General features: G+C 36.8%; 1 protein-coding gene across 5 annotated transcripts in view; it reads left to right on the plus strand.

The window, feature by feature from the left end:
• Window positions 1-27220, plus strand: part of ETV1 (ETS variant transcription factor 1) — a 64944-nt gene that overhangs the window by 2362 nt on the left and 35362 nt on the right. For 4 of the 5 annotated variants that reach the window (XM_061356459.1, XM_061356461.1, XM_061356458.1 and 1 more), the window contains exons 4-5: window positions 1585-1632; window positions 11593-11646. In XM_061356459.1, the coding sequence (XP_061212443.1) occupies window positions 1585-1632; window positions 11593-11646 (102 nt within the window). Of the gene's footprint in view, window positions 1-1584; window positions 1633-1739; window positions 2163-11592; window positions 11647-27220 lie in introns of those variants that run through there. The other variant, XM_061356462.1, reaches the window with a different exon arrangement.

Raw genomic sequence — 27220 nt, forward strand, 5'->3', positions numbered from 1 at the left:
GATGAAGTTGATACTCTTGCCTGGACTTACCATGTTGCATTTTAGGTACACATATGTCATGTGGCATACATGTGGCACCTGGATGTCATGCACTGAGGCCAAGCCTTTGCAGCATTTGACACAAGTTACTGCACCTGGCTTTTTCACCTTCAGGCCTCTTGAGAGTCAGGGCTTTCCTCATTCCTCCTATCTTTTAACATACTTTTCACTGGTGTGTGTTTACTGGTGCTAGCAGGAGTAAGAATGCTGGTGTGGAGACTTGGTTTTCACTCTGGCTTTACTGTAGAGCTAGTAGGCAGGCTCCTTGCATCCAGTAGTCTGTTTCTATTGCAGTGTAACACTGGTAGGGTTAAAAATCCTGGGAAATTAAATTAAGGAGGTCTAGAGTTGATGAAGTTTTTTGGAGGGCAGAGATTTGTAACTTAGTCCTGTTAGTAGCCGCTCACATGATTGTAGCTTGAGAACTGTAGTCTAGCAATAGCTGTTAACACTTCTTTAGGTTACAGTATAGATGCTATGTCTACACCCCTGTAAGTACATAATACATATAGGAAAGTAAATAGGGGCTTACAGCTTAGCCCAATATAAATCTTATCGGGGTGAGGGCACATTGATTAACTTTTCCAAATCACTGTTTACTTGTTTGGAAAAGTTTATTCTAGGGTAGATTGAAAAGAACTTTCTGATTTTCAGGTAAGTGATTTGCCAACATGAATGTGAGGTATCAGTCCGCAGGATAAATGAATAGCCTCTGTCATTCAAGTGTATGTAAATAGTTGTCTGTCAGCATTCATAAAAGAGAAAGTCTCTCAAAATACAGTAACTTTAACCCATTTGTCAGTTCAAATGGCCTACTTAGTAAATGGAAATTTTGCAACTGACTTTCTGAGCTTTGCAAGTAAGTAGAATGCAGCTCTGGTTTACACCCGTTATAAGCAGTTGATTTCAGTGAATTGCAGAAAAAGATAACCTGCTGCAAAACTCAGTCCATGGAGAAAGTGGTTTCACTTTAAAGAAGTACAGTAAGTGCAGAATAGAGAAAATAGTGGTGATTCTCTTGTCATACAAAGTAAAACATAATGGGAATTACAGAAGATTTCCCATTTCTGCCTGCTATTGCAGCATCTTGGGTCTTTGCTTCAAAATTTTTATACGGTAGTTACGGCCATACTAACAGAAATACTCAGTCATTGCTCAGGCAGAACTCCCAGTTGAAGTGCAAGACAGCTTTATATGGGGCAGATATTGCAGGAGGAGGCCAGAACTGTGTAGGGAGAAATAGTTCACCTGTAAGAAAGATTATGATTTTTAACTTTTCTATATATTGCTGAATGAGCCTTTTATACTACAGAGCTTGGTTAAGATTCTGGTTGTTATTTCAGGAGCTGATAAAATAATACAGTAAGTACTTTTTTATTAATAGGTGTAGAAAAAAAACACTAACTGCAACCCCAAAATATCTACTTTGTCTGTTTGTTTGATAGAGTTCGTGTACATTGCTTTTCAGGAAAAATATATTTTCAAACATATTTTAATCTTATGAAGAGATTAAAGGTGTGAGTCCATGTCCTCATTTTTTTACAGAACTCTTTCAAGATCTGAGCCAGTTACAGGAGACATGGCTTGCAGAAGGTAAGGGAAAAAACTGCTTGTAAAAATGGGAAAAACAGCTCTGGAGGGGAAAGAAAAAAAAACAAACCCTAGTCCTGAACTTGCTGTCTTAATGTTCAGCCCAATTAATTGAGCTCTAAAAGAGCCACCTCATGTGTCATGCATACATTAGAGCCTCTGATGAGTTTGTCTTTGGGGACTCTGGGGCTGCTCTACCCAGTGTCATCACAAATTACCAGGAGAAATTGCTTCCAGCTCACAATCACATCTGCTTTTGGCAAGAACTAATGCACCAAGACTTCAAGTTCTAAGCCTCTGTTCAGATTTTAATTGCAATTGATCAGGTTTATATTATTGTACCTCGAGAGACTACATACAGCCAGAACTGGGCTTGCTGTTTCCTTTAGAGCAGCACATATAATTATTTGGTGTTCTGGTGGAGTACTTTTCTGATGGCAGAAATTAGTTTCTCTGGGTTCATCAGGACGGGATGCTTCAAGATTTAAGTGCAAGTGTCTTCTTTCCACCTTGTTCACAACACAGAACATTAGGTGTGTATGAAATACTTAAAAAGTACTATTTCTTATATTTCTTTTTTATTTTTTTTCCAGAAACCTTTTAAGTATTTTGCATGTTATTGTTGTCTTCGTATCTGTAGTTGTGAGATTGTGTACTGGGTGATTAGAAAACTGTCATCGGTCTGTTTTACACCTGCTTGTGCTTTTAAGTATTTCAAGTAATCTTGCAGAGCACATTCTATTGAAGAGACAAGGTTTAAAAACAATAATGTAGAAATCTGAATTTAGAGTAGCTGTTGAGAGATTCATTTAACAGTAAGAAAAAATGAGCTGCTGCGTTAAGAGAACTTTAACAAAATGCAAGATAGCTTTCTGCTTATTGAAGTGTATTTGTTCTCTTCAGCAATATTTTCTGATTCTTTTTACTTCAATGTTTACAATACTGTTTATTTGGAACAAAGATTTTTATGCATTGTCTCTTAATATTTCTGGTTGAAATTCTTATGTAAACTTCTGCATCTGAAATAAACATGATTTTGATGCAAGTTAACATAATCTCTCCAAATTTATCCTGATGTAAATGAATGTATTCACATATGTTTGATTTTTATCATGTACTGGACTATGCACAGCTGTTTATAGAATAGATCTTCTGTTTTTCTGGAGAGGAGGGTGGAATGCTTGCTGTTGATTTTCATAGAAAGAGGGAAATACTGCTGATGACTACTGGCTTACTAGATTCTGTTTTAAATCAGCTTTATATGTAGTTAGTCAAGTTCGTAACCTATGAGTAAGTTGTGGAGTATTGTTTATTTTGCTGACATTTTTATTCTCCTAGCATTATTTTTAGCATGTGGTTATTCTGTATCTAGTATAAAAATCCTTTTTAAATTATGAAACAGAGGATATATTTTTCATGAATTAATATGATTATTTTCTAATCACTGAAAACAGGATGTCCTGTACTAAGATCATTTTTGTAGCATAATGATCAGATACAACTGTAACTGTGTCTCCCTGTGGTAATTTTCCTAAGGATATCTTTATTTTGTATCATCTTGTTCATTCTAGCAAGCCAGAAGTGTGTTAGAATGCTACTCAAAAGATACTGTGTTTTGATAGAGAGAACTTTTAATCTGATTGTTCTCTGGCATGGATGTTTTTGTTTCTGAAAATTATTAAATTTATTTGATCATAGGTCAGAAAAATACAGGCAGGTTCATAATGCATGTGCAGATATTAATGTAAGTTTGAAAAATAATAAGGAATTTAAAATTGATTTAATAATTTCTGTAGGTACATAAATTACTGTAATGGCAATTTTATTTCTGGAGGCACTGCTTATTTTAGACTAGAAGGAATTGTTTGAGAGCCTTTTTTCCTCTTTAGCTGTGTCTGTGTCACTGAATACATTTAGATAGGTTTTGAGAGAGAAAGGTGTCTGGTCCTGTGTCAGCTATGTTGAGGAACCTTTGTAAAAGCAGATAGCATCATCTGGTAAGTATTTGAAAAAAAGAAAAAAGTTGCCTTTTCATCTAGCAGAGAATAATAATGCTAATAACATTATATTTTCAACAGCATATTACAACTAAATATTACATATTTTTTCAGTGTTCTAGAAGTACTTTAAGAAATCTGTGTATTTCTGGCCATGCAATGGTTTAGCTGTTCCATAAAACACAAATTTTGCATAGCCTTTTTCTAAAGGCTAAACCAGCACTAAAAAGTCATTATGAGGAAATCAAATACTGAGCTATTAACTTGGTCTTAAATTTTTATAAAAAACCCCCACCCCAAAAACTTTTGGTAGTCTTTATAAAATACTGGTGTTTGAGGGTGTCGTAGCTCTGCTCAAAAGTCTACATGGGTGAGCTTAGCCAGGAAACAGATTCTGAAATCAAACTTGTTTACCCATTGCTAGATGTGTCCATTTATGTTCCTCTGGACCATCATAGGCTAGAAGCCTGCCAGTTTGGCAGCATTAGTAGTGTTTACATATTTCTTTTCATAATGCTGTGGAGCGAGGGAAATGACCATGAAATTTTAAAACATCTTGACCCTTTTTAAGAAAAGCAGTGGCAGCTGACCAGGTTTCTCCCACGAGTTCAGATCCCCGCTGGGGAGTAACCAGGTCAAAAAACCTACTTACTAGTTAGGAGAAGAAAGTGAGTTCCATTTTATGGCACACAAAAAGTGCTAGCTTTTGGGGGGTTATTTTCTTCCTTTTTTTTTTTTTTTTTTTTTTTTTTCTTTTGGTTGTTTTGCTCTTCCTAAAGCTGGCCTTACTGCATCACATATTTTAGCCTGGAGATTTTTAGTTAGTGTCACCTGTGAAAAGTTGACAGTAAACACATAAACAGAAAAGAAATGTATTCTTTTCCTATTGAAAATGGTGGGAGGTTCACATGTATTAAAGGATTAATCCAAAATGTAAACAGTTTAATTCAGTACCCTCTTTAATATTTTATTACTCCATAATTAGCAAGCTGAATACCACTTACAGAAAACTTACAAATGTATTCTACTAGCTGAATACCAGATTTTTATGGAAATGAGGTTTGCTTCTTACTTTGTATAGTATTAAATGTGTAGGAAAGAATCTAAATTATTTTGTTTTAAAGCTATCTCTGAATAAGGTTTTGTCATGTCAGTTGTTATGTGAGGACAGAAGGTAGATTGTAACTATTTCCTGATGCCAGAAATTGAAAGTGGGAAACCTTTAATAATTTTTTCAACCATCGAACTTGAAATAGTTAAAATTGCCTACTGCTAACCAAGGCAATACTATGCAGATATTATCTTATATTTAAATAATTTGATGGCAACGTTTTGTCATTATAATAACATAAAATAACTTTATGGATTACATATATTTTTGGCATCAGATTGGTTTTGGCAGATAGCAGTTGTTCAATGACTTGAAAAAAATTATTCAAATACTAATCTAATGTTATCATGGTTGTTATATTTATTCTGGAATAAAATGAAAAGAGAGAACAAAGTCTTAGTGAGTGTCTCCTTTCTATGTTGAAAGCATTTGATGTTGATGGAATAATTAAGAAAAATAACAGATTTTTATTTAAAATGGCTCTTTCAGACACTAGTTTCTCCAACAGCTTTTTAAAGATACATAAAAGGCATCCCAAGCAAAGAAAAATGATGAATTTATGCACTAGGTCTGCTTCTTAGAGCAATAGATAATACCCTTCTCAGGTGGTAATGAGTTGAAAAATAAAATAAAATAATCAAAAAATAAAAATAAAATGTTGTTCTTTGGAAAAATACAAAAATGTTTAGTGAGCAGTGAATGGTTTGAAATAATAGCTACAAGGTTCATGCCTCTGCTGCAACTTAGCTAAATTGAGTGGATAGGTACAAGAAGTAACTTGTATTTAAAAGTTTGTTCTTGATGCCTGAAAGCAAACTATTTCCCTCAAGTAGTTAATGCCCAAATGTAGAATGAACCTTAGGAAACAGGTTTTTTGCCCTCTGTTTCCGACTGTGAAGGATGCACCAGCATCACAGTGATGTCTAAGCCAGTGTTGATTTCTAATTTATTTCTTAAATGTGAGAGTAAGAAAATAAGTAGTTTCTTGTTCTCAAAATAATATTTTTAATTAAAGAAAGTACTAGAACTTCCAATGTTAATGTAGTTAGAGTGGCTTCATTTAATTTGGTGAAGATGTGTTGTAGCTTACTCTGTCAAACTAGTGTTAACTGCCAAAAAGTTGTAAAATTTACCCAGTGTAAGGCAAATGCTGGGTAGCCTATATTCAAGAGCTGTTTGCATTTCTATAGGAACAAAAATAGTAAAAACCTGATAATTTAATACCCCCGTAGTTGAGATCTGTCCGATGGTCACACACGCTCTAAAAAACAGTGAAAAGGTTTTAATTTGGAATTTGTAATACAAAAAATAGCTTCTTTTTTTTAATACAGTCTAGTGATCTAACAGATTTGTCTTTCAGGTACTCGTAACTCTTGATCTTAAGTATCTGTGCACAAAAAAAGGAGGAAAAGTAGACAAGGCAAAATGAGGAGGGAGCAGGATGCTCTTTAAAAGAAATCCAAAAGAAAGAAACCCACGAGAAATGTGCAAGTCTGAAAGTCTGTGTAGTAACAAACTTTTCAACATTTTTGTTTGCTGGAAAAGTAAATGCCTTTTACTCAAAATAATCATTTCAAAGGTGTAGCTCGGTTTGCGTACCATGAGGCATGTAGTGAAATGTTAAATGCCGAGTGTCCCTTTTAAGTTTACTTTTTTTTCTCATTTTTAGTATAGCAGCAAATGAAGAGCAGATTCTGCAAACCTGTCTTCATATTCCTAGAGACTATTCACATAAGGAAGAATTTTGAGATCTGGAGCCAGTTTTGAACTGTGTTTAAGTTCGTTAGTCAGGGCATCTCACATTATGTAAAAGGAGTGTGGGATTGTTTTGACAACAAATCCAGTGCTTATGGGAAACAGTATTTTTTACTGTATTGAAATTTGTCACTGTTTTGCCTTCTGAATGCTTCTCTGTTACAAACAGTTGTTCCTGGGGGAAAAAACCCCAAAACAACCAACCACCACCCACCCCCCCACCCCCCCAAGGTCTTTCAGAAATACTTACACTTTATACAATCTTTCAGATACTAAGAAGTGACAATAAATCAAAGAAAACTCAATAGACTCATTATTGTTGAGGCCTGAAATCTTATTTAAGCTGGAGTCAAAATACTACCATTTGTGTATAATTTCCTCTCAATTTCAGTTGCTTTTGATGCTTTGAATAAATGATGGATATTTTGAAATTAATTGTGCTTAGCTCTAAAAGTGAAGCACATGGTCAGAGAACACAGTACCTCAGGAAGTGTTCTGCTACCAAAAATAAAGTTTTAAGTGAAGCGACGAGGTTTGCAGCTTCTTGTTTTTCTGGAAAGTTTCTGTTTTTTAACAGGAACATCTTTCCCTGGAGTACAGCTGAGCGTTTGGAAGCAGTTTGTGACTGGGAGAAGGAAGAGTTAAAATTAAGCTCTTTATAGTTTGCTTAACTTTTCATTTATTAAGTAAGGCTCCTCAGCAGGTCTGTGCTGCATCTTGAGACAAAGCAGTGAAATCAGTGTGTTTATGCCTAAAGTTCAAGTTTACTTTGCTGTAGCTTTCTGGAAGGGTGTGACATGAAAAGCTTGTGGTTGAGGCCACATGGTTCATGCTGGACTGTGTTTTTGTGAATGGAGGCAGAACTCCAGTTCTGACTGCTTGTCTTGAGGAATTGCTTCGGAGATCAGCTGTCTCATTCACTGGCAGAAAGAATGACTCATACATCTTCTGCCTTGTTTGGCTCCAGGTCATTGTTACAGTGGATAGAGCTGGTTTTAATTAAATATTAACTCCTTTTGTCCTGGATGCTTGTTAATGGGGACTACTTATTTGTGTTTACTTGCAATGAAAGCAAGCTGACAGGCCTTAGTTCTAAACTACCCCTCACCCCCAATTGCTTTCTTTTTGCAAAATAAGCTGTCAGCTTTTCAAAGGCTTTTTAAAGCTCTAAAAACTACAAACAAGTATGAAGTATCTTTGTGCTGTGAATGTTTGCTTTTGACAAACTGGTTTTTAACTCAGTAGGTAGTGAAACTATAAAATCTAAACTGATAACATCCTCAAGATCATTAACGTTTCTGTACACTTCCCAAATCCTCTTGAGACATTATAGCTATAATCAGAAGAAAAAGAAAACTTTTGGTAATAATCTAGGCTGAGCTGGATAGTTTATGCTGCAGATGTTGTCTGCTTCAGGAGTCTGAGACTTGATGGCTCTGAATGAGGAATGAACTAATGTAGCTTCTTCTGCTATTAGCAGTAAAAGCCACGTGCTTAATATCCTTCAAAACCTTTTATTAGTCTTTTGGAATATACTTGCCTTCTCAAACCCCCATAATTAAGTAGCTCAGGGAAATATTCTCATTCAGTTAGATGATCATTTCAGATATCTTTTTGAATTTTCCTCTGAATGGCAAAAAAAAAAAAAGAAGTTTTGGTGATTTATGCTTTGTGTCCTGCATTTAGTATGTTAACAGAAGACCAATGAAGATTTTATGGCAGCCTTGCTGAATTGCAGAATTTGTGACTAGAAGAAAAGAGGAAATGAATGGCATACGTATATAAATGTGCAGACAGTCGCAACACTGCGAGTTACATTTTCCTTTTGGACATTCAGGTTGAAGTGTCTTTACCTGTCTGTTTAATTTGATGCAAAGTCTGTCTGTACTTATTCAAAGTCAAGGTACAAAAGCACTCTCCCCTTTCAGTAATGGGATGATGTATCCCAACGATTTGCCCTCTCACAGAAAGATGATAGTGGAAGAAGTCTTGTGTATTGGGCTGATGATGGATGCTTGCATTTCTGCTGTATGATCATGTGCAAGCTTCAGTTCTGCTAGTTTAAAAATAAAATCAGATTAAACAAGGGAATAATTTAAGTTCTCCTTTCCAGCAGTTAGCAGGTCCTTGTAATTTCTTCATATAGGATTGTGGGCTTGTTTCTAAGGTACGGATGGTGCTATAATTGGAGTCCAGTAGGAAATGCATGTTTCTGGGTTGAACATTTTGGATGTTATTTGTTTTGTTTATATTTGGCAGGGTCTTAAACACTTCTTAATTTGCTGTATTCCTTTTCCTACAGAGGCTTTTAAGGCTATGTTAATATTGTATTCAAAATACATTTGGACAGTGCAGTCCACACCTATTTCTAGAGTACTTATAAAATGACGGGCTTTGATTTCTATTATGTCTTCATAAGTTTTGGGGATCAATGAATGAAATATATTTTTCTTGTTTACTCCAGACCAAATCAGGAGTAGTGACAGTATCTCTAAAGTAATATGCTGTTTTCCTGTGACAGTTTAACCAGATGTATTTTATTTTTTCTTACTCTGTAGTTGGGAAAATAAAGAACCTTATTTACTGATATAGACATAAAACTCCGTGTGAGATTTGTTCTGGAGTAAGTCAAGTTAAACTGATAAAACCTGAATAAAGCACCGGTGAAGCAGCTTGGTGCACAGCGTACACTCTAGAAAGTTATATAAGATTGTTGCCCCAGTTCTGCAGTCACTAAATGTAGCCTTCTGATTTCAAGAGGAGAGTTTTGGTTTTCTTTTAGTCTTTTTCAGATATCCCAGATTCACTTTTTTTTTAATGTATATTTATATATATATATATATAAATAAAAATGCATGTGTGTGCATAAAAAAAATGCAGTCATACCAGGCTCCTTGCTCTATTTAAAAATAATACCTAGTTTAAGAAAAAATTGTGGGAGGTCTTCTGTGAACGAGAAAATACTTGATACAATTAATGAGAATTACTTTAACTCTGAATGTACTCACAGACCCTTCAAAAACATTTGGAAATGCAAGAAATCCTTAGGAACTGATTTTTAAGTGGGTTAACTTGATTTCATAATCGAATTCTTCAGTGACAGTCAAATATTTGGCATTTTTATAAGGAAAACGCAGTGAATTGCATGAAATGTCAAAAATTGCAGAGTGTTAGTATTTGGGCTTATATTGTTCCCGAGTTGATTATTGTTGCAAGTCCTGTGGTTTCTCTCTAGGAAAGAGAAATTAAATGCAAAAATATTGGGAATATTTGAGTTGGTAAAATATATGTTTTATACAGGCTCAAACTCTGAGGAGCTGACATGTCTTCAGAGGTACTGGTTTCTTCTAAAAGGATAGGTTCTGTATTTTGTGTTTTTTTTTTTTTTTAATTTAAAAAACCCAAACATAAAAGCAACAGTAGCTATGCTTTTTTTTTTTTTACAGAATAATGCTAATTGCACTTCATTTATTTATCTTGCTCACACTTCTTTTCAAATCTGTGTTTGCAGATTTGCCAAGGTCATTTGTTCTTAAGGGGAATTTGTTGCAATTAAGACAGTAGGGCTTTAAGCATTTATTTTAAAACCAAAAGCAAATAATTTTTTTATATAATGAGCCTGATTCTGAACTCTTTATCCAGGAAAAAACCCTCCCAGATATGTTCTTAGAAATATATCTTGAGTAAGGAGTGGATATCTGGTCCATGAAGAGTACATAGTGCATGTTAAAAATTATTGTGAGTAATTATGATTAAATGTGTATTTTTAATTCAAATAAATTCTGTTAAAACTAGCAGCAGTTGCACATGTCGAAAGGGGAATATATGCTTCTTAAACTAAAAAGTGTTCTGAAAGGCAATGAAGTTTTATTTTATCATTTAATGAATTTAATGTTCTGATAGCAACAGTTCTGATAAATGATTATATAACCAGTATTTACCTCTCAGATCTTGTTGGGTAACCATATCATCGCAGATGTTAACTTTTAATTAAGATCATATGACTTATGTGTCTTTCTCTGTAGGCAACATCTGTGTAAATGAGAATACCTTTAAACAGTTAATTTTATACACCTTTGCTGTGGTGTCTCCAGTTAGTGTATGTTGAGAAAAAGATGGCAAAGTTCAGAGGCTACAAACTGGATCTCTCCTCAGGATGTATACAGAACCAGTCATGCTCTGAAGATGCCGCTTTTCTCATTGAAATGTTCTGCAGTTATCTGGATGTTACCTGTAATACATACCTGTTCAATGGTATTTCAGCTTAAATGGTTTAAATGAGTTTGCAACACAGCATGAGAGATGGCTGATGTAGATACAGAATGAAAGTGAACTGTGGTACCACAGATGCAAAACTATGTATCGGCAGACCATGAAACAATTGTATTTTATAGCTCAGGTTTGTGATGAAAGTTTCCCAAAAGTGAAGATGATCTTACTCAAGGTGAATGGATTTTAATAATGATTCTTCAAGTAAATCTTTTTTTTTTTTTTTTTTTTTTTAAGTCTTGAAAGATGTCATTCAACCAGGAGTTCTGTGGTCTGGTAAAATAGTTCTTTTTGAGTATTTAAGACAATAACAAAACTACCTCGACTGTGTTGGCTGACTGCCATGAAAAATTGGAATTGCTTTTTAAGTCAGCCAAGGGTGTGGTATTTGGGGATTAAAGATGCCCAAGTGTTAAAGCACTAGGATTTGGTTTTATGCAGACCTTCCGTGCAGGTATTTTGAAAATGAGCATGAATGGGTTTTACCAGTGGCATGGTAGGTGCAGACCCGTGTGCAGGGAGTAAGGCAGGGCCAGTGCCAGTGTCGGCCTTCACATCCTCCCATCCCCATTGCTCTGTGCCAAGGCTGCTCTGGACTCACACTGTACCACACAGCTTCACTCCAGGGTTTATCTAATATTAAAATGATGTGCTTGCCTGATTTTCATATGGAACAATGAGAAAAAAATAAAAATCCTAGTCTTAATCTTGGCTGTGCTTCAAATGAAGCAACAGAGTCTTTATTTATGCTTTAATGGCTTCTTTTAATTCTGTCCTTTTTTTGTTTTGTTTGTTTGTTTTTTTGTTTTGTTTTTGTTTTCCTTTCTTCAGCTCAGGTACCTGACAATGACGAGCAGTTTGTGCCAGACTATCAGGCTGAAAGTTGTAAGTATAGTATGAATCATCACTTACTTAAAAATCTGTATTTGTATATTTATATATATGGGTCTTTGTTATTTATTGTGCCATCACATTCATGTGACAGGTCCTTTCGCTGGTCAGTGGCATCAGTGGGATGAATAGATAAAGCAGATAGTGGTTTGATATGTGGCCGGGGGAAGTTGTTTGGGCTGGAGGTATAACATTTAGCAGGGTGTTCTGTCCTGTAATTCCCACCCTGCAGCTCCAGGGAAGCAAGGGAAAATATTGTGGAGGAGGAGGGAGTTAATCTGTCTATAGGGTGAGGAGAGGAGCATTTTGAGCCCGAACGGATGAGATACTGTGGGACGCAGGAGGCAGCTCTGTTTAGCAGAAATCAGGCTGTTCAGTGTGGTTTGTGTATAAATAAATAAATAACATTCTCCACGTAAATCAATCAGCAGCCATTGCTGAAGCATTTTTAAGTTGTCTTAGCATGTGGCATTTTGTTACTCAAACAAAATCACCCTTCAAATTGTATGGGAGAAAGCACGATTTATTTTAAGCTGGATGCTTTGCACTGTTTGCTACTTTACTTAACATGTTACCAAACTTTTCTTTTTTTTTTTTTTTTTTTTAGCCTGTACCCTTCAAACCTTGCTTTTACCTGCTACTATTGTGTTAAATGCTGGATCTCTTTCGCTGTACCTGCTGTCTGGTTTTGGCTGGTTGCAAGGGTGTAGTAAGGAAGTGGCAAGAGAAACATTATCTGACAAAGTCAGAGACTTCTTCAAGTTCTTTATGCGTCTTTCTTCATGGCAAGGCTTTTCTCCATCATCAAGAGATCACTCCTGAACAGCGTCTGCTGATTGCAGCAGAGCGCGTGGTAGCTTTTCCGTTTTGCTAAATAACTTAAATAATTTATCCTACCAGAGTGAATTACTGCAGTTCACTAAACCAGACGGCTGTTAAATACAGCACTCATGTACTGGAATTTTTAGGATTAAAATTAGAGAGATCAGAAATAATTGCATTAAAATAGTCCTTAACCCCAAAACCAAATTCAGATTTTTTGAGTTCTCTCATAAATCTTTTAGAGGAGGGGATTTTTTTCCAGTTATTTAGAAGCTGTTTTAAGAAGAATTTGTTGAGAGTATTTATATCAACATTTTATAGGGGGGAAAAGAAAATAAAGTTTGTTTGTTTGATTTTTTTCTTCCTGGACTCTGTTAGTGTACCTGCACAGCAAGAATTTAGTTTTGCTTTTCTTCTCTGGAAGTTCCTGTACATATACTAACCAACAACTGTGGTCACTTTCAAACTGTTAAATTTGCCCTTTATAACAGTTGTTTTGTTTTTTTTTTCCCTACCTCTGGCTTCAAAGACTTTGTATTTTTTATTATATTACAGTATGAAAGGCAAAGAATCTATAAGTTGGAAATCAGATACGTTATACTACATACGGAGCCGTGTCCAGATATAGTCATGTATGCATACATCCTTTGTGTACGAGTACAAAGTTCAGCTAGGGCTCCTATTAACCCACAATTATTGTTACACAACAAGTCAATGTTTCTTGGAAAATAATTTGTGAACTGTGAATGAAAAGCCCTGTTGAAGCTGGTCACTGCTTTTGGTGACAAAGAAATTCTCCTAATATGGCTATTTTATAAATGCCGTTGTATTTCAGAGTTTCTTAGCTTACACAATATTATCAAAGGAACATTTATTTCTTCATTTCAGTTGGTTTCTTTATCTTAAGTAAAGGTCAGGATAGCTTCCTGGAGAGTTACTCTGGCAAAGGTTATGGAGTTTCAGACATACTTGGGTATAATGTATGTAGCTGTGGGCTCTGTGAAACAGGAACGGAGATCAACAGAACCAAAGCCATGGGGAAATTACTGCTGCAAAAGAAGCACAATTGTGACTGTTTTCTCTAGGATCCAAACCTGCCTTCAAACTCTATTATAATGACTTACTATATATAATCTATAAATCTGTACAGTGCTCACCCTGTTACTGGCAGGAGCACTTGGCTTTTGTTTTTTTAAATTGTTATTATTTTTTTAAACATGGGAGAGGATGGGCAAACTTTTATAGATTCGGTGTTTAATACATTCTTGAGCCAAAAATGGTGAAGCACAGAAGTGTAAACCAATGAAAGGGGTCACAGTTGTTCAGCTGTACACAGTCAGAGACAACTGAACTGTTATTTGTGGCAGAAATTTCGTTTATGAAGCTGTATACAGGTGTGTGGTGCATGTGGGTGTGATGTGCAGAGCATGTAAAGAACACTGAAGTGCTCCACTGAAACAGTCACAGTCTGCAGTAAAGGTAAAGAAATTAGGTGCAGTTTTATTTCTAGCTTCATTGCTTGAGAAATGGGCTTTAAACCTGAGGTAGATTTGTGGTCTTAAACTGAAATATTGGTAACAGAATGCTGCAGTTAAAACTTCCTTGCCTTGAAATTGCCAAGTTAGTCAGCTCCTGAAGCAAAGGTGTGGAAAGTAGTAGGAGAACTGATACTGCCAAGATCATACGCTGTGTCCTAGCGCTAGCAGCATTAAATGCCCCTTAAAGTGCCATGGGTTTTGCATTTCTTTTCTGTAGTAACGATTTTAACTAGTGAAACTGCACTGGTGTTGGTAACTAAGGGAAACATTTAGTTTAGATTAGATATACAATCCATTTTATCCACTTAGGGATTTAACTTCAAAGCTAGCTTGAGACCATGAATTTCAGTTATGAGTTGCTATTAATCTTCAATCAGTTTTCAAAAAGCAAATACAATATATATGTATTTATAGTTAGGTGTGGGCTTTAGAAATTATGAGTGAGATCAGCAGCTAGGATAACTTCGTGTGGTATTATTGACATTACTGGAATTATGCATATTTCTGCTAGTGAAGGTTCCAGCATGTCAAGCTTCCCCTTAATGCTTCTAACTTCAGTTTACCTGTTTAAAGTTGAAATTATTATATTTTTTTTTCGACTCTGCTATGTCTTCTGGAAAGAGGCCCTTCCTGCTGTAATGTTAGAAATGTCTGCACTTCTGAACCTTTCTTTTTTGTCACAGCATCCAAAGCTCTATCTTGTCCATCTTGTATTACCTTTTTTTTAAATATCTTTTTGATTATTAATACCTGTCACAAAGAACCTTTTTGTAGTTTAGGTCAGAGTGAGCAGAACGAAGAGCAGATAACAACTGGCCTGTTCAGGTGAAATTTGAAAAGCAAATCACAGTTTAGTTTCTCATGACTCTGCTTTCTGCAACTTAACTTTCCTAATGACTCTTACCAAATATGTGAAAAGCTGTGTAAAGCAAAAATGCAAAATCTGTTTTTCCAAAAATGCGAAGGCTTTTTTTTTTTTTGTTTGTGGCTTTTTTTTTTTTTTAATCAGCATTCTGTATGTGACACTTCTTCCAAATTCTTATCTAATTCAGAAAACTTAGTTTTTCTGTCTTTATAAAGTCAGTATTCACATGTGGAGAAGGGTGAACTGTGTTAACTTCCTCAGATAAGTTTTCCTATTGTTTCAAGTCTGTTTGCATATACTGAGGAGGAGCCAGATGCTGAACTGGTTGTAACCAGAGGTGAAGCTTTCAGATACTATAGAACAGCAAGGACTTTCCAATCTAGGAGTAAAGATGAATCAAGTGTTCAGTTTGCTCGAAGTCCATAGCTGTTGAGATGAAGATTGCTTGCTCCTATTGTTTGGATGGTTTCTATGACAGACACAAGAGGAAGTAGGTAGGATTTGCTGATGTTTAAAGGATGTAGTTGGCAGAGAAAACCTGGTACTGTCAACAATACACTGATTTGTAATTCGACCTTGGTACAGTTGGTTAAAAACGGGGATTACCCTGCACCAAACCAGATTGCCTGGTGTCTTAATAGCATGATCGTGTTTTATTTTGGTTTGGTAATACATATTTACATTGGTCTGTTCTTCCAGTTTGGTGGGTTTCTTTTTCCCACTCTTTCTTCTTTTGTCCTAAAATGCAGGTTACCCGTTTAAAATTCATTATAAACTCTAGCTTTTAACTTTTGCTTTTTATTTCTTATTGAATTTCTGTTAATGAGGATTTGTGCTGTGCTTCACTTTCTTGAGCAGTTTCCTTCTTTATCTTTCATTTTGTTCCTGTATCATTTCCCTGACCATCATAGCCTTAACTTTAACACTTGCCATGGGGTAAATGTTAATGTTAGACCATAGCTGTTGACAGTAAGTGGGAAGGACTGGCTGTAAAATCCATGCTCCTCCAAGTCTGATTAAACTTCAAGGTAGGAAAAATACTTTTTTAGTAGTGATTTTGTCACTGATCTCTTACAACCTTTATTCTTTCTCTTACCTCTGTTTTTTTTCCCTCTAAGTCTAGCAAAGGAGTTGTTTCAATGTAGATGCCAGGAGCCTTAAATTATTCAGTGATGTGCTTTTTAAATGCTCTGGCTTGCAGTCTTTAAAAGCCTGCTAAAGAGAGATTCTTTACATAGGCTTTAGGTAGCTGTATTCTTCTGTCATTTTAACTAATGGCTTAGGATATTCCAAATGCAGTTTAATGAGAAGCTTTAGTATTTATTTACATGTTTGCAGCGTATAAAATATCTTTTTTTTTTTTTTAATTGCACTATGAGGTGAAAAAGGCTTTGTTTGTTTTATTTTCTTTTTCTTTGTGACTTAAATTTGAAAAGCAAATTTCAGAACTGGAAGAGGATTTTCTGTTTGCTTTAGTACAGCAAGAGCTGGTGAGCAATTGGTAGAGGTTAGTTTTCCTTATTTTGACATATTTTGGTGGAAAAAACCCACACAACTAAAACAAGGTACAAAACACCAGAATAATGTAAGTTCTGATGGGCCTACTGAAGTTAAAAGGGTTTGTTTTTATTGATGATGAAGAAAAGCTTAATTTTGCAGCTTCTGGAAAAAATTTTAGTGGACTGAAAAACACAACAACGTTTTTAACGTGATGATTCACTATATAGGCAGCTGGTAGTCATGTCTTTGTAGCGCACAATGTCCTAGAAATCACAGTTGGTAGCGTTTTGGTTTTCTGTGTGTGGCAAGTTGCACACACCAGCGTGTTTTCAGTTTTGGTTTGGTTTGGTTTGTTTTTTTTACAAATTTTTTAAAAACTTTTTTTTTTTTTAATTGTCTGTGTGGCTGGAATCACCTTTTCTTTAAGTGTAGCTCCGCAAGGATGGCACTGCTACAGGCAGTCCGGCAAATATCCTACAAGGTGGTGATATTTATTCTTGGTGCTTAGCTATTCTGTGGTAGGACTTTCTGCTGCAGCTGTGTTTTGTTTCTTGCCACTTGTCTTGAAACTACTTCCTTTCATAGGTCAGACATTGTCAAATACAGAGACATTTACTTATTTATTTTAGTGCATGCCCGGTTGTGACAGATTCTTTCTAAAGGGCTGCGGGAGTCGTGGCTCTGTGGTTTGTTCTTGGCCTTAGCTTTGCATGACCTTGGGCATGTTGCTTAACATCTTTGTTTCTCGGTTTGAAGTAGGTACAGAAATGCATGTATCACTCTGCTGTGAGATACACAGCTTTCTTAATGATCACTTACCTAGACATCTCAAAAGCATTTTACAAAGAGAGTCCAACGCAATTGTGGTTGTAAGAGCTGGAGAGGTCAGACTGAGTAGTCGATGCTGACCACCTTATCTCCCTCCCTTCGTAGTTGGTGTAGCCTCACTTCTTTCATTGTGTCCCTAAGCACTTGTTTCCTTTGTTTAAAGCAGGACTGAAACTGTTACCAGCTGTTAACTTCTTTTTTTTTCTTTCTTTTTTTTTTTTTTTTTAATTCTCATTCAGAAGAAATTAGGAAAAGTGTCTTTCAGAGAACTTTGTGGGCTCATTTTGTGGTTCATTGCTGGGCATTAAAGTCTGCTAATACTGATTTTTTCCTTCCCCCTTTTTCCTCTAGAGGATTTTGGGAAATACTTAAATTTTCCATAGTTGTGACCTTTTGCATTATTGCCAGGTTTAGTTCTTGAAGAAGTTTTACCAAGGCAGACTGTCAACCATAATGCCTTTAACTTACAAACTTAATAGTAGAGAATTTGTGGGTTTGCTTTGATTTTAATAAGCAGTTTCTGTTTATTTGCTTTTCTGCTTGTGTTTTTATACAAAACAACTGGCTTTGAAGGTGCAAGGACTTTAGGTTCTCCTGGGTTGTGGTAGTAGTAGCAGCTCACACACTTTGCAAATATTGATGGTGGCTATAGTACTGTAAAACAAATGACAATACCATACCAAGTACACAGCTTTTGATTTGTAAAACTTTTAAAGTGGAAGGTATTCCTTTCAGAGTGCCCTGCATACTGTCATGTGAATCTTATTGCTAATGCAAAGGGACCTCTGGGCATCTCAGCAGAGACAGCAGCCGCCTTATGCAGACTGGGGCTTAGCTGTGCCAGCCACAGTGAACCTGCTGATCTTCAGCTCTCTGGGGCATGGATGAGCCCAAGCAGCTGGACAGGGCTGCTCTTTCCAGGTTTTGTGCCTCTCTCTTCCCCCTGGCCTTCCACTAGCATGGCCCTGCTCAGGTGAGCTGACTTAGTTTCCTTTCCTCAGAGCTTCATCCTCATTTGCTGTTTTATTGCAGATTAAAGGCTTGGGTTGCATGTGGAGGTTATCAGCTAATGAATAAACTTCAGTCATCCTGTCCTGTGATAAATCTGTCTCACAGATCAAAGATGAAACATGTAGACCTTTTTTCTTTCAAATGGTAATTTCTTAAGGCTGTCAGATTGCTTCCTTAAGTCTGTTTACATAAACTCCAAAACATTAAACATATTTTATTCAACATTCAAATTACTTTAATTTTTTTCCCCTATTTCCTATGAGGAAGCCTCCCCTCCTCCCTTCCCCACAAGGAATACAGGCAATCCTCACATTGTAATTTGTAGTCACAGCAGCATTTTCTTAACACTACAGCTATTTCTGTTTTAAAACAGATAGTTGTTAGGTTAATTTCATCAGGAGTATGTATGTGTATTAGAGCATCTGTTCAGTTGCAGTTGTATTAATCAAAGTATGCAGAAATTTGTTTCAACTTGTTCCAACTATATTTTCACACAAAAACCAAACAAGGCGGATTGAAGGGTCTTCATGTTCTATTTTGATACAATACTGGTATTCTACTTAAACTGCTTTCCATGCAGTGTTCTTGCAAAATGTGTTTTGTATTCCAAGAGCAGCTCAAGTAATGATTTGAAAATCCATAAACTGGGATGGTGTAAAATACGGAGGCAGGCTGCAAGCTGAGTCCATCCACTTCTATTTATTTCATATGTTTCTTTCAGTAAAATGTATTTACAGTCTCTATCATTTTTTTTGCCTTTTTTTCTTCCGTTTGCTGCCTCAGCAACTGACGACAAGTCAGGCTCTCCCACAGACTGCTGTGAAGTTTTCAAAGGGTATAGCAGGAAAAAAATGGAGGAGAGAGCAACAGTCCTCAAAACATCAGTTAAACATTGGAGAGTCTGTGACACATTCATGTCATGTAGGACTGATATCGCTAGCCCTCTGTAAGCATACAGGAAAAACAGCCCTTATTTCAGATTCTGTGTCCTTTTATTTTGGTCCTGTGCATTTCAGTACTGGGAAGTAATTATGGTGAAGCCATTTATAAACTGATAAATCTGCATAAATGATGATAATAATTATTTTTTTTTGACTTCTAGAAATTGTCATTTTTTCTAGGAATGATCTAAACCTAGTCCAAACTGGTAAGTGGAAAACTGCTTACTTTTTCAAGGCATGTGCTCCAGTCTTTTCCCTGAGGAGGAGTCTTTTCCTTTCACTTATTCTTGATGTTGTCCTCATATTCAGTGCACTACTCTTACCCGTTCCTGGATTATAGTTTGACCTTGATGAGGTGAACAGAGAAGTGGACCGTTTTGGTAAAGGCTATCTTTATTCTTATGTATCTATCTGTTCTGTAAGCTGAGGATTATACGTATTAGAAAAGAGTGAATCATTAGCAGCTTCATTTCTGGTTGTCTTTTTCTCCTGTGGCAGTTTATGAATTTATTCAGCAAATGTGGTTGCCAGTAAGTTAATGTAGTCAAGTATTTTTTAGCAGTGATATTTACTGCTGAGTCCTGAAGTCACTGAATAGGAAGGTTACTGACTGGCCAGGTTTTTATCTTAAATTTATATATTATGGATTGTCATCAAGGACATTTGAAAAATTAAGTGTGCAAAACCAACTCCTAGTATTGCTAATTTGGTCCTCTTTGCTAAAAAGTTGTTTCCTTTCTGCTTCTAAAGTATACTTAAAAAAGATAAAAAGTTCAGGTTTTTTTTAATACTCAGTCTTCATGCTGAAACAGAGTGTGATGTTTCCTTATTTACTCATCCGTAAATAAAATTTCACATGACCAGAGCACTAACAGAAATTGAGACAAAAAGAGACTTTGAGAAGTGCCAGTATTCAATGAAGACCAAAATTTCAAGCATTTGGGGTTAGAATCTGGGGGCTGGATTAGTGCAAGCATGTGTGTATATACAGTAGCGTATACTCAATGTGTATATATACATATTCTGTATATACATGTATGTATGTATATATGCATGCATATAAGAAATGTAATTGTTAGTCTTGCTGATTGCAGACACGTGTAAAATAATCATATACTTTCAGGACCAATTGACTTCAGAAGAAATGTGGAAGGCATGTATTGGCAGTGTATGTTCAATTGCAGTAATAACGCTTTAAGTAGTGGCAGAAGCTTTAAAGATCTGTGCCGAGAACTGGAGCCTAGTTGCTGGTGATCAAAATCCCACTGGCTTCAGAAAGCACTTTGCTAAAACTCTTTGAATATTGGGCTACTTATTTAAGTCCTGACTTTATGTTCCCAGACGTAACCACTTCTGACAATGGCTTCTTTGTTTCCCTGTTGAATCGGTGATAAAACTTGTGGGCTGAATTTTATTGTTGACTTTTTTCAATAGCCTGCACGTTTTCCAGTGGAGACCACAGTTTTTGCAGTGGTGTTTGGTAGTGAGCTAAAGATGTAGATTTCAGATTTTAATGACCCATAAACTAGATCTGTTACAACTGCCTTACTGGCAAGCATTTGTGAAAATTTAACATTGAAACATGAAGACCACATGTATTTAGAATGGTGACAGTCTCCTTCTTCCAATGTAGTAAAAAAAAAAAAAATCCCATTAGCTACATTGAGTTTGTGTATACTTGTTTTATGAATGTATACATATTTGTACTGTTAAAGGCAAAATCATATTTAAAATTATCTTCTCAAAATTCAGTTTTGTTCCTTTTAGTGCCTGTCATTGAGAGTTGCCAATATAAAGACAAATTGTAAATAATCTTTTAAATTAGTTGTTTGATTCATGCTAAAGAGCACTCACTGTGTAGTCCTTTTCATTACTTATTGGCTTCTCTTGCTTTTGTGTATTTTTGAGTAGCTGACAGAGAGGCATGATTATCCTTAAGGATAATCTTTTATTATGATGCTCTTTTACTATGAGGATACTCCTGTTTTATAGGGAAGCAAACTGAAGGTTTGAAGGTTCTGAAGCTAGGCTCCTAAGACAGAGCTACTTTAAAATCAGCCTTCTGACACGGGTTGTTTAGGCTGTGAACAGCAAAAGGCAGAATCAGAGGTTAAATCCAGTTTCTGTCACATTTTGTCCAGCTGCAGGTACAAGATCAGCAGCCTTCTCATCAACAGCTGGTTATTAGTTCTTGCATGAATACATCAGAAAAGAACAACAACAAAATAATTACACTGATGTAACTTGAAACTTTTCCATAAGATGGGAAATGAGGCAGAATCGCTTCCTCTTTTGTTTTCTGCTGTGGGCATGCTTTCTTAAATATCAAGTTGATGATAACTTTAAAACAATAAATGCATACAATACGAAATAGCTTATTTTAAAGCTTACAGTTGCTTTTGGCAAAAATACTTGTTATAATTTCCAAAGTTTTCTTCATAATTCTGTTTTTACAAAACCCATTAAGATACAGACCTGAAACCCTCAAACTGCAGATTTACCTGAAGTGGAAAGTGTGTGTTTATATAAAATGCTGGGATATTATCTCACTTGGATATTTTAGTAATGGAAGTTATGTAGCGCTTAGCCATTACCTCTTATAATTTAAATTAAATTTTGGAAATTGCTGCAAATGGAACTCTTGTCCTCAGAAAAGCACACAGACCCCAATTTAGTGGCCAGCTCTTCTCTTTGCATTTAACTTTATTGATAATTCCCAGGTAGGAATACAATTTTAAGTTTTCTCCCAGGCTTGGTTTTACATTAAGATCTTCCTCTTTAGCAGCAGTTCTAAAGGTGGATCGCCTCTCCTTGCATCCTGCCTGGGAGCCTTTGGAGCCATGTACATTATAAGGAACTGTAGGAATAAATGCCCCTGATCTCTCCAGAGTTTTAACTCTGAAAGCTAATGCAGATGAGGAGCAGCCATGTTTCTCTGTGGGGTCCTGGAGGTTGCAGATCCAGTATACTTCAGACTTCCCCCCCCATCCCCAATCATCTTGTGCTGTCCGTGGGTTTTAGATCAATTGCTGCAGAACCCAGGTGGTTTAATTTTTACTGTGTTACTGCTTCCTCCTCCAGAGAGCCCTAAGCCTCTGTTTATTTTGGAGGCAGGGGGACAGGGAGAGCTCTTCCTCCTGCCTCACCTATTTTCCTCAGACATCAAAGCAAGCCAGTTCACTCCTCCTAGCTTAATCCTTCCTTTCTCCCTCCCACCAATGTTCTGCAAATTTCCTTGTATTCTTCTCAGAGTTATCCAGTGTCCATGGTATTTGTCAGCAGGTTAACTTTTGCCCTGGAGGTACTTGCTGAGGGGCAGAGCCCCTCCAGCAGCACTTTCCCTCTGCTGCCTGCTATTGCAAGTCTTGTACAGCTGGACAGGTAGCTGTCTGGCAAGAAAAGAAAGCACTAAATGAAGGGGACATAAATCAGAATAAAACAGTGCCTGTGACAGCATTTCTGTGAGATTGCTGCTTTCAGAGGCTGAGAAACGGTTTCAGTAACTGCAGCTCCTGCTGCATGAAAATACCTTCTAGACAGTTCTTAACTAGAAGCTGATACCTTTTGGGGGTGGAGAAGAAGAGGGGTCAGCTAACCAAAATTGTACCAAACTGTTCCTTTCCTTGGAGGTAAAAAGAATAGATAGTGTCTTCTAACACCGTGTGGCAGTTCAGCTGGCTAGCAGCTGCCCAAATGTAGTCCTAAATTAGGCCGAAGGACCTATAGTGTCCTAACAACGTGTTTACTAGAGCAGCCTCCTGGAATTGCTCCTTCATGGTGTTTAGGGTGTAGGTTAACTTTTGTTGATATTTACTGAAAGCTTCTCTTCCCCTTCCTTCTCTAGCCAGATGGTTTACCCTTTTAATTTTTGCTGTACTGAACATACTTGCAGACTTCAGTTTTCAACCAGCATGGTCCTTTTAAATAAGAAGCCAAGTAGCTATGAATATCTGAATTATCTCAGTGGTGCCTCCAGCACTTCCAGCATCAGAAAGCTGCAGGTGTACCCTCAGTAACTCTGATGAATATTTCAGAAATTGCAACTGCCCAGACAAGCAAATGAGGGGTATCTTGCACTAAAAATGGGGATTTATAGCACTGAACCATTTATTAAGCTGTATGGGTACAACCTCTAATATTGTGCCCCTGTGTTCCACACTGGGAAGTCCTCCACCTCTCAGGAAGGCTGCATCTGTTGTGGCAGGGGGGGTTTGGGTTAGCTGCCCAGAAATAGCTAAATCGGAAAAGATTTTTAGTGTCCTAGCACACAAGTGTTAGAAAAGCGCATTTCAGTTAAAGTATGATATTTATTTCCATTGTGAGGAAGAATCTAGAAGAACAGGGGCAGCAGTGTCTTGTTTAGGAGTCAGATAAGCTCTGCTGTAGTGGTGTAGGTCTGCATAGTAATGATGATTTTGTTGGTCACTTTTCCCTGTGTACAAATGTCCTCATATAAACCTGTTTTATGGGGAGTGATGCAACTTTGAAGTGCTGTAGGTACAGTGAAATTGTCCTGTTCTCTATTTCAACCTCAAAGGCTTTGTGTTTATGCCAGATCATAGTAAAGATAGGGAAGAATTATGGTGGTTATATAGAAGTGACATAGTCTAGATACGAACATGTGATTCAGTTAATTTAAAATCTATTTTCATCAGTATTTGGGTTTTGTCTTTTAGTCTGTAATCTGTAATGGTTTTTGCTTTAAAAAGAAAAAAAAAAAGAAAAAAAAAACAACAAAAACCTTTCTTACTCCAAAGCAAAAAAAAAGTTATTTTAAAAACAATTCTTGTTGATGCAGATACACTACTGGAGATTTTAAGGTCCAGAACTTCCCAATATCAGTTGTGGGAAAATGTGCTCTTACTTTCCACCTTGAAACTCTGTCATAGTAAGGAGGAATAAATTCCAGCTTTCAGGGCAGTTCATTCTCACCTGCTTGCTACTTCTTCCTAGTTCAAAATGAGAATCAGTGTTTTTTTCTTTGCATACCATGTCACCTCAGAACAGTCCATGTAGACTTTGAGGATACAATCCCAGTTTTGGGCTGTCTTTTATTCTTTATACCCTATCCCTCCCTACCCCCTAAGGATTTTAAAGACTGATTTTAAAGCATTCATGCAATGCAGTATTCAAGTAGACCGTTAATTGATATGCAAGGTATTGTATGCTTTAGGCTGTAAGAGAAAATAAGCAATTTGCTTCATTTCACAGAGTGAGTTCTAACTGTTATTAAAGTGCATTTGTAGTTGCATATTTTCCAGTAAAGGTGACAGATTACTTCAAAGCTGGTATTTTCTTTTTGTTAAACAAGGTTCTCAAATAGATCCATCTTGCCCACGTATTCTGTTCTTGCCAGTTGGCTTTGAAAGCTGGTGCTTGGGCTCATCATTCAGAACTAGCTTCCAAAAAATGAGGTCCCATGCTGTTTCTATCTATTGAGCTAGTAGGGGCTGGAAGGATCTGATCTGAAGCCAAGGCAAAGACTAAATTGATGGAATCATATCTAATGGGTTTGCCAAGTACTGCCCAGTCATGAAGTTCCACTTTCAGGGAAAGAGCACTGAGAGGAGGGGTGACAGAGCATTTGCTGTGATACCAGCTATCCTTCGTTTTCCTTCCCTGGACTTAAAGCCAGGACGCCACATAGGAAAGAGCTAGCTTTTTGTACAGTGCATTCTCACACATTTATATCTTATTCATTCTGTATGCTGCTTCCTCATTTTCTTCCTGGTTACATATATGCATTTGAAGAAGAAAACGCTTACTGCCCTTAAAGGTATTACGCATGTTTTGACCGTACGTAATGTATCATCACAGGGGCATGCTTGCACATTTGGTATGCTTGCTTCCATTTGATTTCATCTGCACACACACAAGCACCCAAGCACAAATACAGACTGTTTCAGATGAGTGGTCACCATGCAGTGGGACTATATGGAGGCTGGTTGTCTGTAAGGCCAAATTCTGCCTCTCAAGCAAGTTCTAGTTTTCTAGATGCACCCACAGGGTGGAGATCATACACTCCAAGAAACTACTTGACAGGATTGCTTAGATCTCCCCCCCCTTCCCATTCCCCATTTCCTAGCAGCTTTCATTTGTGAGGTAGTGAAAGCTGGGGTCTCTTGTCTATGTTCATATGTTGAGTTTTTGTATAAACTGCCAGGATAGTCTCTGAAACCACAGTGATGATACATCTCTGTGTGTCATATATCCAATTTGTCACCAGCTTCTTACAGTATCTGGCAGACAGTGGGACCTAAATGAAATCCAGTTGACTGGAGCTCAGCTAAAATGTGATAGAGGTGACTTTGATAGATCAAATGGTTGAAGAACTTGGTGGAGTCAGTGTAGATGTAATCTGTTCAGCCACTTCTAAATCATTCCACAGTCTTCCAAGTCTTGCTCATCTTTGCAGCTGTTGCAGTGGTCAGGAACAAAAGGTTTTTTTTGCCATTGCCTAGGCAAGAGATTGCCTGGGTTGAAAGCAGTTGCAGATTTTGCCTCAGTCATCCATGCTTGCAGTCAGTTCTGTCTTCAGCTGTTGCAGTGGTCTGTGTGCATAGGCTTTAATTCAAAATCACTGGGAACAGTTTAGCTGGAAAGACTCAAGTTACCAGCCTTTACTGTCTGTCCTCCTACTGTCTATCCTTCATCTGTCACCTCTCCACCATGATGTTTTTATTTCAGTTTTTGTTAGTATATGAGGCTGCATGTCGCATTCAGCTGCAGCAGCAGAAACCTCTACAGTATGAAGGAGTGGTCAGCAGGATCTGACACCTGCTTCAGCTAATTCCTCCTATACATCCCAAAGGTTAGCAGCAGAATTTCTCATCTTAATGTATGGAATGAAATGGAATAATAATGGAATGAAATGGAAAGACCACCTTGCTTTTGCATCCCCTTGTCTTTAATCTAATGCCTGTTAAATGGTTGTTGAAATTCAGAGTAACTATGTACAAGAGTCTGTAGCTCAAATCATAATGATCTTGAAATAAACAGATAGCCTCCAGAATGCAGAAAGATATTGTTCCATAAGTTAAATATATGTTTTTGAAATCTCTTCAGAAAATATGTGTAAAGCCTGGCATTTCCACCTAAATACATTCTGATGACCTAGAAGGCATTAGAAAGTGTTTACTTTTGTAGCTCAGTGCATCAGATATGCAAATACCTATACTGAACGTATGGTTCAAATGGTGTTTCAGAAATGGAGCATTTCAGGCCTCGTATGAACCCACAATATTGTATTTGGATTTTTAAAAAATGCCTGCTGATAAGAGCACCTAGGTTATTACTTTCACCTGAGAAGTAACCAGCACTTTGCCCTCCTTGATGAACCCTGTAATAAACTGTTTGTTTATTGAAAGTGAATCTTTTTTTTATTAAAATGCCTACCTGTTGTACTTGAAGCATAAATTATTTGTTTGAATCATCAGGTGAGTGCTGTTAAGTTATAGTGAGCGAGGAAAATTGCAAAAACACAAATTAGGATCCCTGTCCTTAAGTGTATTTCAGTTTGCATTTTGATAGCAGTTTAAAAATGTTATCGCCTGCTTTGTCACAGACATAATTCACATCTTTCTTCAGGCACTGTAAACAAGAGAAATGGTTTAATGGCTCCATAAAAGGCACTCTGTGCTGATAGCTGAGATTAGACCCTTTAGTAATGGATTTTTGTGTGCTGGGGGATGGGGAGGGCTTGGCAGAGGTAAATGTACTGGTAAAGAATCTTGGAGAGACTGATGTATCTGAAGTGCCTGCTGCATTTCTGTGTGTATTGGGAGATAGATTTAAAAGTGTGTCAGTGTTGGCTTTATCAGTACAGGGGCCTTTTCTTGATTTTGAGATTTTACCAAGTGCTACTTGGGTCACCCCAGTCAGGCTAGCATCTGGAGTTGTAGTGGTATTAATTTAAATGTTTTTACTTCCTCAGCCTTTTCATCTTGCTGTTAAGAAAATCAGATCCCCTCTATTGAAATGCATTCAAGAAATCTGTCTAAATTAACATCGCATATTAACAGTTTTGCCTCAGTAAATCATAAAAATGAATTACCTTATTTACT

The sequence above is a fragment of the Neopsephotus bourkii genome, unplaced genomic scaffold (genome assembly GCF_033783945.1).
Source record: "Neopsephotus bourkii isolate Nb327-2 ecotype Australia unplaced genomic scaffold, CSIRO-AGI_Nbou_v1 NB_855, whole genome shotgun sequence".
Taxonomy (NCBI): Eukaryota; Metazoa; Chordata; class Aves; order Psittaciformes; family Psittacidae; genus Neopsephotus; species Neopsephotus bourkii.